The sequence below is a fragment of the Macaca nemestrina genome, chromosome 10, assembly GCF_043159975.1.
Source record: "Macaca nemestrina isolate mMacNem1 chromosome 10, mMacNem.hap1, whole genome shotgun sequence".
In the NCBI taxonomy this organism is placed as follows: domain Eukaryota; kingdom Metazoa; phylum Chordata; class Mammalia; order Primates; family Cercopithecidae; genus Macaca; species Macaca nemestrina.
Genome location: NC_092134.1, coordinates 53,432,476 through 53,450,439, shown reverse-complemented (window position 1 = coordinate 53,450,439; position 17,964 = coordinate 53,432,476). Strand labels below are relative to the sequence as shown.

The window sequence follows — 17,964 nt, the reverse complement described above, 5'->3', positions numbered from 1 at the left end:
CACCAGCAACTGTTCTGAAGGGGGCCTCAAGCCCAGCGCCCTCCCCTCCACCAGCTCTCCCTCCCGCCCTCTCGGGAAACCGCCCCCTCACCCCGCAGCAGGGAGTCTCCCGCCGCCCCCAGCCTCAAGAGGTGGAGAACTGAGGGCAGGCCCCGGCGGGAGGCCGACGAGGACCCTCAGGGTCAGGAGAGCCGGCGACTGGGCGCACAGACCTGGTGCAGGGCAGTGAGTCCGTCCACATTGGCGTAATTGATGTCGGCGCCGCGGTGCAGCAGCTTGAGGACCTCGTCCGTGTCCCCGCTGGAGCAAGCAGCCAGGAAGACGGCGCCATCGTCGAACTTCACCTTGGTCTTCTGGCGCTTCACCACCGGAGGCTCGAGGTCCGTCTCGGAGCCGATCCAGCGCTTCAGCTGCTCGTTCCGCTTCTGCTTCGCGTCCGCCATCTTCATCCCCTCTCCTGCCGCCGGGTCTTCTTATCGCGAGGGGTGGAAGGGGGAGGCGGAGAGGGAAGAGAGGGGAGGCAGGGGGTGTGTGAATGTTTCTATGAGTGAGGGCCAGAGGAAGGCTGGGAACCGGGAGGAGACGCTCGAGACTTCCAGTATCCCACAGAGCACTGGGGCGGCGCGCCCGGCCGAGCGGACCTCCCTTCCTACAACAGAAGCCCTCCCGCCCCCAGCACGGCCACCCGTCACCGGCGGCCAATCTAACGTAACTTCGCGAGATCCGGACTGGGAGGTGCCCTTCGACCAGTGCGCATGCGCCCTGGGCCTGCGCCCGCCCCAGGAAAGGCGCTCCCGCGAACTGCGGCGGGGGTGGCTGGGCCACCGGAGGGAAGCGGGTGTGGCCCAGGCAGCGGGGGCTGGGACAGACCTGGAAAGGAGGAAGCGGGGAAGGAAGGTTGTCCTGCCGGGCTGGGGGCTCCCGGTAATCCGGAGGCCAGCAGTGGAACTGCAAGGGTCTACAGGGCAGATCTGCCTCCCGGCCTGTTTCAGCTACGCCGAGTCGTTGGCTCAAGGCGGAGGATTTTCCTATTGGCTGCGTTATTTGAATGGAATGGAGGATAGGTCGTGAAGTAGGTGCTGGTGGTTGCTCTAAGGAACTCAGATGAACTTGGGCATGTCAGAATTAATAACCTTTTAAAAGTGAGGTCTGTGTAGCCGAGGGTTTTAATGGTAAGTTCTTGAGGTGACCACCTATTGGCCAGGGTTGACCTGCGGTAATTGCGGTGGCTTCCTGCCAACCCCCACTTTAGAAATGTTTTTCCTCTTCTCTTTACTTTTGTTTTGCTTTCTCTCACGCTTGAGTTCTCTTCCTTCAGTGCTTTAAGCCTGTTTCGTAGGACCCATGATGAGCTTAGCTCAGCCTGATTACTGGTCCTTACCTTTTAAGGGATTTCTGGTTACAGCTCCATCTCTTTCTAAGGAGGGTTAGAGACCTAGCTGCGTCTAGTATTTAAACGGAATGTTAATGAAGGCTATTAATTCAACCACTATTTTTTGAATACCTACTATGAGCCAGTAACTGTACTAGGCACTGAATATACAATGAAAAATATGACATTTATTTGAACCACCTCTTGAGTTCACTTGCCCAAACAAGACTGTAATTTATCATCTTCATAAAAAAAGACTTTAACTTTGCCTTGTATGACCACACGCGCACACACATAGGATTTGTAATACTGATGTCTTATGAGCCATCTATCTACAATCTCCACCAATTGATTTTACTGAACACTATATCGTTATTATCCACTACTATTTTCAGAGCATTTAGAAAAGTCAAAAACCACAAAACCTTACCATGGAAGATTAGGGGTCGTCTAGATTGAGTCCCTCAAGAACTAGATAATTTACTTAATTTTACCCAGAAGTAGGATTAGAATTCACTCAGCAAATACTATGCACCTGTTCTGGGTAAGGCATTGTTTTGGGTGCTGGAGATAGAGCAGTGAACAAATAAGCTTTTCTTACTGTCAGCATAATGCCTTTTCCAGTAGACTACACAGCCTATCATATTGAGAAAATTATTGAGTAAAATATAATTAAGAAACTACTCTGCCTGTGAGACAATTTTCTGAACCACAATTAATAGGATAGTAATAGAATCCAGGTTAGGGTAAAAATATTTCCTCTGAAAACATTGTAGAAATAGAAAATGAATGTAATATTCATAAGATGTACCATTGTATGTTCATAACATACATTAATGATAACATCAGACCTTTGAATATTCATGGTGTTAGGTGCTGAAAAACATTGTTAGCAGTGAAATGCAAAATCCCTATCCACAGAATACAGCTCAGAATAAAAGAAAGGAACTTGAGGATTTCCTTATCAGCTCCTCTCTCTACCTAGGCAAACTGACAGCATATACTGTTTTCCAAGAATGTTATGGCATATTTGGTAGCTCTTAAAAGTGCCCTTGAAATATAGATGGGTATCTCAAGTTTTCATTCAGGCAAAAGGAGTTTAGTGGGAAGTATGCTATTCCTGATTCAAGCACTTATTTCAGGATGCAAAATTAATAATAGTTTATTAATAAAACATAATTAAGTTCATTCAGTTCCCAGAAGCTGTCAGGGAAAAACCAACCAACCAACCAACACCAAGACTGTTATCATGTGCAAATTTCACTGAATTTAGTTTTTCTTCTTTCGTGGCTCTAAGGTTCAAGATACTCTATGTTAATATTGAAAGTGCTCTTCAACTGCCACCTACTTTGTCTTTAGGGAGGGTTTTTTTTTTTTAATTGTTGTTAGTGAATTAATGGTACTGAAGACCTTGGGTTAATTCCAGAACAAGCAAAATTTTTTATTGACACACACAGTCCCGGCACAGTGACTCACACCTGTAATCCTACCACTTTGGGAGGCTGAGGAGAACTCTGTCCAGGAGTTCGAGGCTGCAGTGAGCTATCTGCACTACAGCCTGAGCGACAGAGCTAGAACCTATCTTTACAAAAAAAAAAAAAACAAAAAAACAAAAAAACAAAAAAAACACAGACACAAATTATCCCTAATTTAAATCTGAGATACTAATTTACGTTTATACACTTGAGAATAGAACAGTCAACAAAGACCTTGTTTCTAAATCTTCTGTATTCTACACTGGGCCAAACTCTCTTCCATTGCATAATAATTTCTTTCCAATGTTTTATTTAAGAACCTGAAGAAAAGGCTGGGCAGGGTGACTCATGCCTGTAATCCCAGCACTTTGGGAAGCTAAGGTGGGCGGATCACCTGAGGTCACTAGTTCGAGACCAGCCTGGCCAACATGGCAAAACCCCTGTCTCTACTAAAAATAAAAATATTAGCTGAGTGTGGTGGCATGCACCTGTAATCCCAGCTACTCGGGAGGCTGAACCCAAGAATACAGAAGAATTACTTGAACCAGAAGGCAGAGGTTGCAGTGAGCCAAGATCACACCACTGCATTCCAGCCTGGGTGACAGAGCAAGACTCTGTCTCAAAAGTAGAAAAAAAAAATTTTTTTGGAGAAAAGTTTACAATCTGTTCACATCATAATTTATTTAGTCCTACACAGGGAGTTGACCAGAACCAACACGGAACCACCCTAACTTGCTTCAGACTCCATTGCTAGATCAATCCTGATTTCTAGATCATAGCATCTAATCCTTTGCCTTGCCTCTGGATTACAAGGTGAGTTTCTAATTTAGGGTAAATTTTCTGCCACATCCGACTTCATTTCAAGAAACTAAGCCTATCACAGTACAAGTAATAGCTGATATGCTCATGAAACTTCTTTGGTCTCCCAAAACTGGGAATCAGATGAGTGTCTGGCAACAATCTAAAGTGCAGTTATGCTGCTAAAGAAATAACTCATCTTCATTGCACATGACTCCCAACCTGTATCATGTGTCAGAATGTCACATGTCCCTTTCATAGGAATTAATTTAATATTTCCCAAACTTTATCAATTTTGTTGCCAAATTCAAGAACCACAAATACTGGTATTTCCTTAATGTTTTCTTTAACCTTTTTAAGACAAATTTATTTTAAAGCAACATTATGTTGCTTTGGTAAGTGAAAAACATTTTCACTTGACATAAGACTGTTAAAGCAAATACAATGAAAACAAAACATTAGTTAGGTTGTCTGTCAAGGGCCTGAGCCCAAGCCATGCTCTCAGTTTGTTAAAAAAGGGATATTGGTAAGGGTTGGACATACAAGCATCAATCTAAGATTTTTCAATTTAGCATAATCAGAAAGATTAAAAGATAGTGAAAAAAGAATATTTTGCTAAGTGCTTCACTGTTGTTTTAATGTTACATCTACCTGTTATAACATTACCTCATATACCACCAGTCTACGTGTCCTACACTTTAGGAAGCTGGCTGACTTTAATTAGTATGTGTAATAATAATTATGACTAATTAAGTGAAGGTTACAGGATAGGCCTTAGTGGCACACCCAACTCAAGGTGTCAAGGCAAGGAATTGGCAGGAAGGCCAATTTGTATGAAATATCTGTACTGAAGGAATTTCAAAAATAAGAGTCATTCTCCATGGCACTGAAATTACAAGAATAAATTACAAGATGAAGTTTTCTTCAATATCTGGAAGGCAAGTTTAAGTGTATGAGTTCTGTCTTGGATCACTAGTATTTAGTTGAGGGATCCATTCAATTGTCCTTCAAATCAAATCCCAGGAAAAGCTTTAAAATTCCTTTACAGACCAGAGTGCAAAAACAAAGTAAGGTATTCATGAGAACCAAAACATGCTGACCATGCTCAATTTTGGCAGGTGGGAATATCAGCTTCATGTGGTTGTCTTAAAGATTAAATGAATAATGTATGTGAGAGAGAAAAAAATTTGAGATTTTGTTTGTGTTCTTGTATTTGCCTTTTCCTTCCCTTATTTAAACTGATAGCAACTCTGCTTCTTTGCCTCAGGGCAGGTTTGTGGCAAGGAAGAAAGCAGAAGTTGCTTTCAAAACATTTTCCCTCCTAACTTGAAATGTCCACCCACCAATTTCTATTTAATAAGAGTTTAGGGCTAGTGATCTGATTGGAATTAGTATATGAGGGTGCTAGAAACTTAATGAAGTTCTATTTGCATAGCACTATAAATCAATAAAAATAGCAGTTTTCTAAATTTGCCTTTATTTTCACTTTACAAAAATTTTGACCATAATTCCATGGAATGTTATTTTTACTTAGGGTGGAACCAAGCAGAGGGGTTCACCCAAGCCATCCTTGGGTGTTTCCATGGGAAAGAAGGATTTCACTGAGAATAATAAGTGACACCAAGGCTCAAAAGAATGAGAGAGAAGTCTGTGGTCTCTCGAACAGTAAGGATTTGCTCACAGATCTCTGGAAGTAGCCAGAATGTGACAGGATCTCAAAATGAATGGCTGCTTCATGGAGGCTGGTACGTAAGCCTGGGACTCCCACTAGCCAAACATAGCTGTACCACAAACATGGCTGAAATGTAGCAGTTTGGTGGATCTGAGGTCAGTCAGTAAAAATGTATTGATTGGCACCTGTTCTTTGTCAATCATTATTCTGGGTTCTGGGGACACAGGAGTGAATGAAACAAATGAAGTACCTGCCATCAATGAGCTTACGTTCTAGTGAGGAGGGACAGAAAATGAATACATTTTAATTCAGATACCGCTAAATGTAGTGAAGAAAAAAATTGGGCTAAAGAGAGCGAAAAACAATTTCTGAAGTTACTCGCAGTAAAGAGTGGGAGAAGAAAAGATACTGATTTAACCGGGAAAGATCTGAGCTGAGGGTGTATCCAGGTTTTCTGGAACCTGATATTGTTACAGTTTAGAGATTCTTCTTTAAGAAAAAGGATTTAAAATTACAAATAATTAAGTTCAGGGCCTTGGAAGGGGTCCACTCAAGTGAACAGAAAATTATGTGCTCCTTATAAAATACATGATTTAAAACTACAACAGTGGCTGGGCGTGGTGGCTCATGCCTGTAATCCCAGCATTTTCCCAGCACTTTGGGAGCTGAGGCAGGTGGATCACGAGGTCAAGAGATCGAGACCATCCTGGCCAACATGGTGAAACCCCGTCTCTACTAAAAATACAAAAATTAACTGGGCATGGTGGTGTGTGCCTGGTGTCCCAGCTACTTGGGAGGCTGAGGCAGGAGAATCACTTGAACCTGGGAGGCTGAGGTTGCGGTGAACTGAGATTGTGCCACTGCACTCCATCCTGGCGACAGAGTGAGACTGTCTCAAAAAAAAAAAAACAAAAAACTGTAACAGCAATTGAGTGTATAAACACTCAATTTGTTTCCTCAGATCTATAACCAAGGATTCTAGAACATGTGTGTCAAAACCCAACTCTCAGTTTTATTAGGTATCACTTAACATCAGTTTAAATCATTCATTTATTCACCATTCATTAAGCCAGTATTTCTGAGTACCCTATTGGTACTCTGTATGTACCAAGCCCTGTGTTAGTGCTAAAACTATAACAATGTAAACACTCATTCCCTGCAATCAACAATGTATACTGACCAAAGATTCAATTCCATGATCAAGCATAGCACCATTAATAGTAGAGCCACCTCCATTATGTGCCTAAGCATTACCTAAATTTTAGCCTGAGTTTAACCAGGCCTTTCAGATCAACTGTCACTTTACTAGAAACATGGAAGTAACATATTAAATGATACCACACATACTTAATCAGAAAAACCTGAAATGTAGGTTAATCTCTAGGGCACTGGCCTGGTCTCTTTTAAAGTCAGTGTTGTAAAAAACTTAAATAAAAATGTTCTAGATTAAAAGATACTGAAAACCATAATGACCAATTAAGCTTGTAAATTTTGATTAGGTTCCAGTTTGGAAAAAAGTTATATATAATTGATTATTGGAAAACTTGAATATGGATTGTGTTTTAGATGATATTGAGGAATTTTTGTTATTTCTGTTCTAAGATGTAATAATAATGTGATTTTGTAGGAATGTATCCTTAATTTAAGGAGATGAGTATGTTAAATATGATGTTGACAACTTCCTTTCAAATGATTTCATGAAATAAAAAATAAATACAAATGCATGTAAGTAGATAATGCAAGTTTGGTAAGATTTTAATTTCTGAATTTAGGTCACAGGTATCCAAGTATCTTTTACTATTTTTTCAACTTTGCTGTTTGATATTTCTTACAATAAAATATTGAGGGAGAAAAAGAATGGATTATGGGAGACCGTGTTGTGATTCTCTAATAATTAGAGTCAATGCCATTACTCCAGAGATATTTGGACATGTGGGTGAGGTGTTTTTGATTATCAAAATGATTGTGGAACACTACTGTGGTTTAGTGAGGAAGAGAGTAATAACTAAATAATTTGCAATGTGTGGGAATTTTCCAAACAATAACTAAGTACCCTTCCCAAAATGCTAATAACCCCTGTTGAGAAATACTAAAATTAAACCCATAAATAGCTCATACAAAAAATATTTCCTTGACCTTATATACAACTCTAATGTTTGTTCTCCAGTTCACAAAACAAAGTACTCCTGATAAAAAGTCATCTATATTCATGGTTTACATGTCCATGTTTTCTTTCTTTCTTTCTTTCTTTTTTTTTTTATTATACTTTAAGTTCTAGGGTACATGTGCACAACCTGCAGGTTTGTTACATAGGTATACATGTGCCATGTTGGCTTACTGCACCCATCAACTCGTCATTTACATTAGGTATTTCTCCTAATGCCATCCCTCCCCCAGTCCTCCACCCCGCAATAGGCCCCCCGTGACGTTCCCTGCCCTGTGTCCAAGTTTCCTTACTGTTCAGTTCCCACCTATGAGTGAGCTCATGTGGTGTTTGGTTTTCTGTCCTTGTGATAGTTTGCTGAGAATGATGGTTTCCAGCTTCATCCATGTCCCTGCATCCTTTTTTATAGCTGCATAGTATTCCATGGTGTATATGTGCCACATTTTCTTAATCCAGTCTATCGTTGATGGACATTTGGGTTGGTTCCAACTCTTTGCTATTGTGAATAGGGCTGCAATAAACATACATGTGCATGTGTCTTTATAGTAGCATAATTTATAATCCTTTGGTTATATACCCAGTAATGAGATCTCTGGGTTAAATGGTATTTCTAGTTGTAAATCCTTGAGGAATCACCACACTGTCTTCCACAATAGTTGAACTAATTTACACTCCCACCAACCGTGTAAAAGTGTTCCTATTTCTCCACATCCTCTCCAGCATCTGTTGTTTCCTGACTTTCTTTTTTTTTTTTTTTTTTTTTGAGATGGATTCTTGCTCTGTCACCCAGGCTGGGGTACAGTGGCACCATCTCTGCTCACTGCAAACTCCACCTACTAGGTTCATGCCATTATCCTGCCTCAGCCTCCTGAGTAGCTGGGACTACAGGCACCCGCCACCACACCTGGCTAATTTTTTTTTTTTTTTTTTGGTATTTTTAGTAGAGACGGGGTTTCACCGTGTTAACCAGGATGGTCTTGATTTCCTGACCTCGTGATTCCCCCGCCTCGGCCTCCCAAAGTGCTGGGATTACAGGTGTGAGCCACTGTGCCTGGCCTGTTTCCTGACCTTTTAATGATTGCCATTCTAACTGGCGTGAGATGGGATCTCATTGTGGTTTTGATTTGCATTTCTCTGATGACCAGTGTTGGTGAGCATTTTTTCATGTGTCTCTCGGCTGCATGAATGTCTTCTTTTGAGAAGTGTCTGTTCATATCTTTTGCCCACTTTTCGATGGGGTTGTTTGGTTTTTTTCTTGTAAATTTGTTTAAGTTTTTGTAGATTCTGGATATTAGTCCTTTGTCAGATGGGTAGATTGCAAAAATTTTCTCCCGTTCTGCAGGTTGCCTGTTCATTCTGATGGCAGTTTCTTTTGCTGAGCAGAAGCTCTTTAGTTTAATTAGATCCCATTTGTCTATTTTTGCTTCTGTTGCCATTGCTTTGGCTATTTTAGTCCTGAAGTCCTTGCCCATGCCTATGTCCTGCATGGTATTGCCTGGGTTTTCTTATAGGGTTTTTATGGTTTTAGGTCTAACATTTAAGTCTTTACTCCATCTTGAATTGATTTTTGTATAAGTTGTAAGGAAGGGATCCAGTTTCAGCTTTCTACATATATCCATGTTTTCTGTTCATTCCTCAGTCCACTCAAGTTTGGTTCAACAACCACCTTCCTTTAAACTAGTTTTATCAGGATTAGCACTGATGTCTTTGCTAAATCCAAAGGGTGCTTTACATTATTTGACCATGGTGAATATTTCCTCCCTCTGGAAATTTTCCCTTGTCTTCCATGATACTACTTTCTTCTGGGTTTTCCTAACTCTCTAATTACTTTTCAGACTCCTATTATAAGCCCCCTTTTTCTTTGCCTACATCTTATTTCACAGGTTTCATCTTTAGCTCTCTTTTCTATTTAATTTTTCTCAGATCCCCACCTCAAGGCAAAATATTGCACCTAAGGCCCATACCTATTTACACAACTGCCTACTGACATGAAATCTTCAAGCCTAACACACATGAAATGGAACTTAATATCCCCTCACATACACTTCCTTCTCTTATAGGCTTTATTTCAATTAATGACTAGGATCTACTTAATGCTTTAGGAACCTATCCAAGAGACATGGATTCCAAATGGCAAGGGAGGGGAGTGGTAGGGAAACAGATGGCTTCCAGGAGGAGGTGACACTTAAGCTAGGTGACTAATCAAGGGAGAATTGAATGAGGTATTTGGAAGTGATGCAATGTGAGTTAGGGAGGACACTCTATGTGCAGGAATAGAAGCAAAAGCACAAAGGAAAATAATGCTACACTTTTTTTCTGAAAGTGGAGAGTAACTCAGAATTGATGAAGTATACTTTTTTTTTTGGGGGGGGGGCAGGAAGAATGGGCAAGAGATATGGTTGGTAAGGTAGGCAGAAAATAGATCATGAAGAATCTTTTATGCCATTCTAAGGAATCTGGATCTTATCCTATCAGGTCAGAGTTCACAAGTTGATTGTTCACAGACTACACAAGTGGCTTGTTTGGCTTATGCCGTGCTTTAAAACTTGATGAATTATTTGTTGACATTTAAAAGCTAAACGATTTCACATAAAATCTGGATTTCCAGTCTCTTTTGAAGACCTGGAAGTTCTGGCCACATTTTCTCACATTTGACAGGCTCTAATGTCACCACTCTGCAATAGTCCCCATCTAATCTGCTTTGTTCAGTTGTCACTTGGTGCTACCTGTCTGGCCCCTGAGAGCTTTGGCAGTTGCTACTTCTGCTTCAGATGATGAGAAATTATTGAAGCAAGAGAGTAATACCAGATATTTGGGTCAGAAAGATCATTCTGGAAGAAAAATAGAGGACAGGTGCTGGGGCATAGGGAAGAGTGCCCTAAAGAAATGAATGCAAATTCTAGAGTAACAGTGCATGTGTTTACAGAGGGAGAACAAACATCACTTTGCCCCAGACACCATTTATCCTCCTAAACCACTGTATAGCTCAGAGGAGACAAGACTCATGCAGTACTGAGGTGACAGCTGAAGATGGCCTCAGAGCAATGACAGTACAGATGGAGAAGAGGGGCCAGGAATCAATAAAGCTTAATTATTGATTGTATGTGGCATGTAAAAACTGGAAGGAATATAAAATAATTTCCAAGTGAATGATAGAGAACAAGGTGCTAAAAATTCTCACTTATCACACTAATAAAAGACTTCTGTATTAATTGAACAAATTTGCTTTCATAATGATTACCTTACTAGATCTATTTTCACATATGCCTAGTAACTATAAATTAGTCAATTATACATCATTTCTAAGTAAAACTCCAGGAAAGGTAATTAAATGCAAAATGAATGGAAATTTTAAGAACTTAACGATCACTAGGAACAACTAAAGGTTTTCTGAGAAATGAGCCATGCTAAATTAGGCTCGCTCATCATTTTGTTGCTTGTGTGTTTGTTTTGTTAAGAATGCTGGGGTAAGTCAGTATCACGTAGCGATAGAGTCTGAGAGAGTAGGCGCAATTAATAAAACTTCTCTAAGCTGCTTTGTCTTGATAGGTACATGGTAGTCATTGCATTTCTTAACCTGAACACATTATTTCTCATACTGTATCAGGTTTCCATTTTTCTTTTTTCTTTCTTTCTTTCTTTCTTTTTTTTTTTTGAGATGGAGTTTTGCTCTTGTTGCCCAGGCTGGAGTGCAATGGCGCGATCTTGGCTCACCGCAATCTCCGCCTCCCGGGTTCAAGCGATTCTCCTGCCTCGGCCTCCGGGGATTACAGGCATGCACCTGTAATTTTGTATTCTTAGTAGAGATGGGGTTTCACCATGTTGGTCAGGCTGGTCTCAAACTCCTGACCTCGTGATCTGCCCGCCTTGGCCTCCTAAAGTGCTGGAATTACAGGCGTGAGCCACCGCGCCCGGCCAGCTTTCCATTTTTCGAAATGATTCTCCACATTATCCTAGTTTATCTTTTTCAATTTTACTTTCCATTTTTAATTTTTTCATTTGGTTTTCAGTCACTAATTGAGTGACAGTGTTTTCTTCTACCTATTGAACTTTAGATATTTCTAGTTTTGCCAAACTATATGACTTTTATTTAAATCCTCAATATTATTACACCTACTGTATATATCTTTACCTCTCTGACTCATAATCTCATTTCTCATACACACATGTGTACACACACAATATATGTATATATATATTCTATAATATACTATATGTAAATTATTTAATTATTTTACTTGCTTTCATTTTTCATTATTTTCAAATTCATCCTTTTGAGTTTTATCCATGTCTTATTTTTATTATTACAGATAAAATTCTATATGACATTCTTTTCATATCTTTTATACCCTATTATGTAGTTACTCCAGTAACTAGTTACTCCAGTAATTACATAATATACATATAATATATACATATAATGTACATAATAGACATATAAAAATAAAGAAGCTTGTATATGTTTCATTCATACCTATGGTGGTAAAAGAAGATATGAAAAACATACTGAGAGGAATAAGGGTTAGATTCGCCACATGCATATAGATTTGTAAGACATGAACAAGTTGAAATTATAAATGAGAATGACTTTATTTTTAATTACATCCAAGTAGGCAAACAGCCAAGATCTTTCTGTCTGAGAAAGTAATTAATTTTCACTTTTCTTTAGAATAGGTTAAAGACAAATTTTAGAGTAGATAAGAAAGCTGTTTCTCTGTTCATTTTCATAAAAATCACTGCAATATTCTAATCTCCCAGGAATAGGAAATGTTTATATGGCATCAGATTAGTTGAGATCTGAAGTGAAAGCTTGAAAACCTGTTTCAGTGACATTGTTCTTGTACTTTTATAGCATTCTTGTGTTTTTTACTGTGACACTCTGTCTGGTTCCCTTTATCTCCAGATTCCTATTACAGGTCAACCCTGTTTACTTCATCTCTAGAGGTAAGTTGACATAGTGTATTTTTCTCAATTGTAAAGGTTTCTGGTATGCTATTGACTTAATTCTGAAAGTAAGACAAATATAAGAAGAAAAAAGGAAAGAACTAATTTTGGCACGATGAAGCTGTTTTAGATATTGATCATGGTGATGTTTATATGAGAGTATACATTTGTCAAAGCTCACAGAACTATACATGAAAAAAGCTGAAGCTTACTGTGGGTAAATTATGTTTCACTAAAAAGAGAGAGAGAACCTAAGACTGTCAGTCACAGCCAGGAAAAACTCCTATGCCATATTCAAATATCACATTCATATTCAGATGAAAATTTTTCTGTTAATACAGTAAATATTACTGATGTGACCTATATAAATCCATTTTAGCTTATCTACTTTCATCTTCAAAACTTTGAATGAAAATAGCTTCTCAAAAGCCATTCACACGCTAATCATTGGTTTTTCAGAAGTTTACATTTAAATATAAGTTAACAGTACTAAATTGGTTAATCAAGTGTGGTTGATGGCCAGCCTCCAGGATGGCCCACAGTGCATCTTGCCTCGGGGTGTTCACACCCCTGTGTAGATCACTTCCACAGTGAAAGGGGCTGATATATGTAAGGAACAGGATATTGAGGAAATGGCAGTGTGACTTCTCATCCTAGGCCATAAAAGCATTATTAAAAGTTTCTGCTTTGCTCTCTCAGGGTAACATACTCATTGCGGAGGAAGCCAATTGCTTTGCTGAAAGGATACTCAAGCAGCCCTATGGAGATGTCCACAGAGCAAGGAACTGTTCCCTGTGAGGAAGCCATCTTAGAAGGGCATCCTCAAGCCTGAGTAAAGCCGTCTCGTGACTGATGTCTTTTTTTGAGACGGAGTCTCACTCTGTACCCAGGCGGTAGTGCCGTAGCAGGATCTCGGCTCACTGCAACCTCCGCCTCCCAGGTTCAAGCGATTCTCCTGCCTCAGCCTCCCAAGCAGCTGGGATTGGCTAATTTTTGTATTTTTTTAGTAGAGACGGGGCTTCACCATGTTAGGCTGGTCTCGAGCTCCTGACCTCCGGTGGTCTTTCCGCCTCTGCCTCCCAAAGTGCTGGGATTACAGGCGTGAGCCACCGCTGCCGGCAGATTGATGTATTAAATGCGACCTATGATAGACCTAGAGCCATGCCACCCTCAGATTCGTGACCCATAGACACTGTGAAATAATAAATGCTCATTGTTGTTTTAAGCTGCTAAGTTTGGGGAATATTTTTGTTATATTGCAATAGACAATAAATACACTAATATTTTATTTTTCTGAAATATATTCAAACTCATATACTCTAGGCCCAGCTACACTGACACAGAATACCATTTGCTGGAATTTTAAGCTCAATGATATTAATTAATAAAGTGAAGATATTGAAATATGTAGACAACACATTGATTCTAACTTCTAATACAAACAAGATGCTGAAGAAGTGATAGTTTTTTGTTTGTTTGTTTTGTTTGTTTTTTTGGTCAGAGCCTGTTTATTTCAAGGAACTGAAACCTAATCAGAGTAGTTTAAGTAAAAACAGGATATATTGCAAGGATAAAACCTCGCGGAAGAGAAAAAGCTGAGTTCTTGGAAATTGGAAAGTTGTCAGGTGGTACTTCCTTACTTCTTCCTCCCTCCTTTGCTCCCGTTTTCCCTCTCATTATTTTCTCTCTTCTGTTTCCATGCTTGTTTCTCTACCTCCTTCTCCTTGCATCTCTTCTCTCTTTCTGTCTCTCATTCTCTCCATGTCTGTTCCTCTCCTCCCTGCTTTAATTTTCTCTACTCCTCTTTTCTTGTTCTCTATTTATCCCTCCTTTCCTCCTTCCCTCCGTCCTCCTTCCTCTCTGCAGCATTCCAACTTTCCTTCCCCTCTCTTCATCCCTCATCCTCTTGTCTCCTCTTCCCTCTTTTTTGCCTTTCCTTCTTTCTTCCCTTCTTTTCCTCTCTCCTTCCCTCTGCCTTTTTTAATACGTCTCCCTTTCTTTTTATATTTCTCCATAATCTCTTATCATTCTTACTATTTGCGGTTTTTTTTTACTCTTCTCTTCTGAAGGATGCCTGCTTTTCCCCCCTAACTTCTGTCTTGGGCTGTTATCAACTCTGATCCCAGTTCTAGGTGGCCTTTACAGGTTCAGGCCTACTAAGTTTATAGGAGAAATTGCAAAGTGGCTATCCATAGCTGAATTTGGCTTACAAATGTGTTTTGCTTGATCCAGTCTCTGATTCTCCTCGGTTTAATTGTTGGTCATAAATTCAAAATATAAAAGAAGTATAGGTTGGGCTCAAACACAAAACACTTTTCTACACTTCAATAGTCCAGAGCATATCTTTGCATATTACAGATTAGTCTCAAAGTGGATATTCATTGTAATGAATTATGAAGAAAATATAAAAGTTTATTCAGATATTTCAGAAGTCAGAAGCATTCTTTGTAAATATTTTCATAAAATATTTTTAAAGATGCTTAAAATATAAGCTCTAGACATGTAGAAAATTCGGATATGAGGACAATCACATTTCAGGGAATTTTAATGAAAAGTTAATTATATTAAATAAAAATAAAGTTGAATTGTTAACTTCTTTTTTTTTTTTTTTTTTTTGAGGCAGAGTCTTGTTCTATGTCCCAGATTGGAGTGTAATGGCGCAATCTCAGCTCACTGCAACCTCTGCCTCCTGGGTTCAAGCAATTCTCCTGCCTCAGCCTCCCAAGCAGCTGGGAGTACAGGTGCCCACCACCATGCCAGACTAATTTTTGTATTTTTTTTTTTTTTAAGTAGAGATGGGGTTTTGCCACGTTGGCGGGGCTGGTCTTGAACTCCTGACCTTAAGTGATCGCCTGCCTCGGCCTCCCAAAGTGCTGGGATTACAGGCATGAGCCACTGCGTCCGGCTGAATTGTTAACTTTCTTTCATTGTTTTAGAAGAAACATAACATAAATATAAGACGCCCGAACATAAATATAAGATGCCCTAGCTTTTAATGCAATAGAGTCCAACAACTCCTAAGACACTAACTCCTTTAAAATTAGAGTTTTAAATGATACAAAAAGTATTAGAGATCAGCATTGACATCACCCTATACTAACAAGCATGAAACTGTTTCAATAAGTAGCTAAAAGACAAACTTCCTTCTGTCCATGGGCATAAATTAGGGAGTTCTTTATTGTAGGGGGGTGGGGGAGGATCTCACTCTGTTGCCCAGGCTGGAGTGCAGTGGCACAATCTCTGCTCACTGTAACCTCAGTCTCCTGGACTCAAGTTATCCTCCCAACTCACTCCCTCCCCTACCAAGTAGCTGGGACTACAGGCGTGCACCACCACACCTGGCTATAAATTAGCAAATTCTTGTATTCCTAACTAGTTACTTGTAAGAATGAATTGTGTGGATTTGTTTTCATTCTCCAGCTAGTTCTAATATCCTTTAAGGCAGACTCAAATTTTTTCTGTCCTTCTATATTGTGAAGCATCATATTTTTCACATTGTGCATGCTCAACAAATGCTTGTGATTGACTGATACTATAGTTTGCAAGTGGGACCCTATCAAACATAATTATTTCCAAATGTGCTGCATACATGTCAATTGCAACCATTTCTTTGAGCAAGAATCATAAATTAAGCTCCTGCAAATATCCAACTGAGTACTTTTTAATACTTTTTTTAAAAATTAGAAAGCGAATTCATTATCTTTGAAAAATTATCAGGAAATAAAAAATATAAAGAAGAAGATAATGTCACTTGTAATATCATTACCTGGAAATTTACTAATTTTTTGGTACACAGAGTATCTTCTATATTTTTTTCTTTGAAAACACTTGTAAATGCATGCAGTTAATTTTTTAAATTTTTCATCTTGGATATAGTTGACAAATAGAAATTGTACATATTGAAGGCTTATAATTTGTTGTTTTGTTATATGTATTCATTGTGAAAATACCATCGCAATCAAATTAGTTAACATAACCATCACCTCACGTAGTTACCTTTTTTTGTGTGTGGTGAGAGCACTACCCTCTCAGTACATTTCAGGCAAACAATGTGGATTTGTTAACTGTAGTTACCATGCTGTACATTAGATCTTCAGAATTTATTCATCTTCTATAACTGAAACTTTGTATTCTTTGACCAGTGTCTCTCTATTTTCCTCACCTTCCATACTGTGGCAACCACTGTTCTACTCTCTGCTTCTTAAGTTTCACTATTTTAGATTCCACATATAAGTAAGATCATGCAGTATTTGTCTTTCTGTGTTAGCTTATGTCATTCAGCATAATGTTCTCCATGTTCATCCATGTTGTCCCAAATGAGAGGATTTCCTTCCTTTCTAAGGCTTAGTAATATTCCATTCTATACAGTTCACATTTTCCTTATTAATTCATCTTTGTTTAGACACTTAGGTTGTTTCCATCTTAGGTATTGAGAATAATGCTACAATGAGTATACAAGTGCAAATACCTCTTTGAGTTGCTGATCTTTTTTTATTTTAGATATGCTGTGGTTTGAAATGTCCCCCAAAATTCATGTGTTGAAATGTAATCCCCATTATTGTGGTATTAAGAAGTGTGACCTTTGGGAGGTGATTAATTCATGAGGGCTTTGACCTAGTGAATGGGATTGGCACCCTTACAAAAGGGTTGGAGTACTCTCTTGCCCCTCTGTCCCTTCTGCTATTTGAGGGCACAGCAAACCTCCTTGCTGGAGGATGTAGCAACAAGGCGCCATCCTGGAAGCAGAGATCAATACTCACCAAACACCAATCTTGCCAGTGTCTTGATCTTAGATTTCCCAGCTTCCAGAACTATGAGAAATAAATTTCTACTGTTAATAACTCAGCCTGTGGTATTTTCTTATTCAAATGGATTAAGACAATGTATACCCAGAAGTAAGACTGTGGGATCATACAGTAGTCCTATTTTTAAATTTTTGAGGACCCTCCATTCTATTTTCCATAATGGCTGTACCAATTTCTATTCTCATCAACTGTGTACAAAGGTTCCCTTTTCTCCACATCCTCATCAACACTTGTTATCTTTTGTCTTTTTTATAGTAGCTGCCCTAACAGGTATGTGGTGTTATCTCACTGTGGTTTTGATTTGCATTTCTCTGATGATTGGTGATGTTGAACATTTTTTCATATGCTTGTTGGACGTTTGTGTATCTTCTTTTGAGAAATGTATATTCAGGTCTTAGTTCATTTTTCAATCACAGTACTTGTTTTTTTGATATTGAGTTTTTTTAGTTCCTTATGTATTTTGCTTTTAACAATTTTTTTTTTAATTAAAAAAATTTAAATAGAGACAGGGTCTCACTTTGTTGTCCAGATTTGTCTCAAACTCCTGGACTCAAGTGATCTTCCCACCTCAGCCTTTCAAAGTCCTAGGATTACAGGTCTGAGCCACTGTGTCCAGCTGAGTTCCTTATATATTTTGGTTATTGTACCCTTATCAGATATTTAGTTTGCAAATATTTTATTATTGTTAGTGAAAATGGAATTATTTTCTTAATTTCCTTTTAGATAGTTCATTA

The 17,964-nt window shown here is 39.0% G+C and overlaps 1 protein-coding gene and 1 long non-coding RNA gene across 13 annotated transcripts in view; one reads left to right on the top strand and one right to left on the bottom strand.

Annotated features, from left to right (window-relative positions):
- The window catches only part of LOC105473304 (protein phosphatase 1 regulatory subunit 12A), a 159,338-nt gene extending 158,682 nt beyond the window's left edge, over nucleotides 1–656 (bottom strand). For all 9 annotated transcript variants that reach the window (XM_011727045.3, XM_011727042.3, XM_024790176.2 and 6 more), the window contains exon 1: nucleotides 213–656. In XM_011727045.3, the coding sequence (XP_011725347.1) occupies nucleotides 213–449 (237 nt within the window). In that variant the 5' untranslated portion in view covers nucleotides 450–656. The remainder of the gene's footprint in view (nucleotides 1–212) is intronic.
- Nucleotides 657–752: 96 nt separating this feature from the next.
- The window catches only part of LOC105473305 (uncharacterized), a 91,529-nt gene continuing 74,317 nt past the window's right edge, over nucleotides 753–17,964 (top strand). The window contains exons 1-4 of one of the 4 annotated variants that reach the window (XR_003016167.2): nucleotides 760–1,172; nucleotides 3,535–3,660; nucleotides 5,180–5,390; nucleotides 13,125–13,651. This is a non-coding gene — a long non-coding RNA (uncharacterized lncRNA). Of the gene's footprint in view, nucleotides 1,173–3,534; nucleotides 3,661–5,179; nucleotides 5,391–13,124; nucleotides 13,652–17,964 lie in introns of those variants that run through there. The other 3 variants (XR_011609022.1, XR_011609023.1, XR_003016168.2) reach the window with 3 other exon arrangements.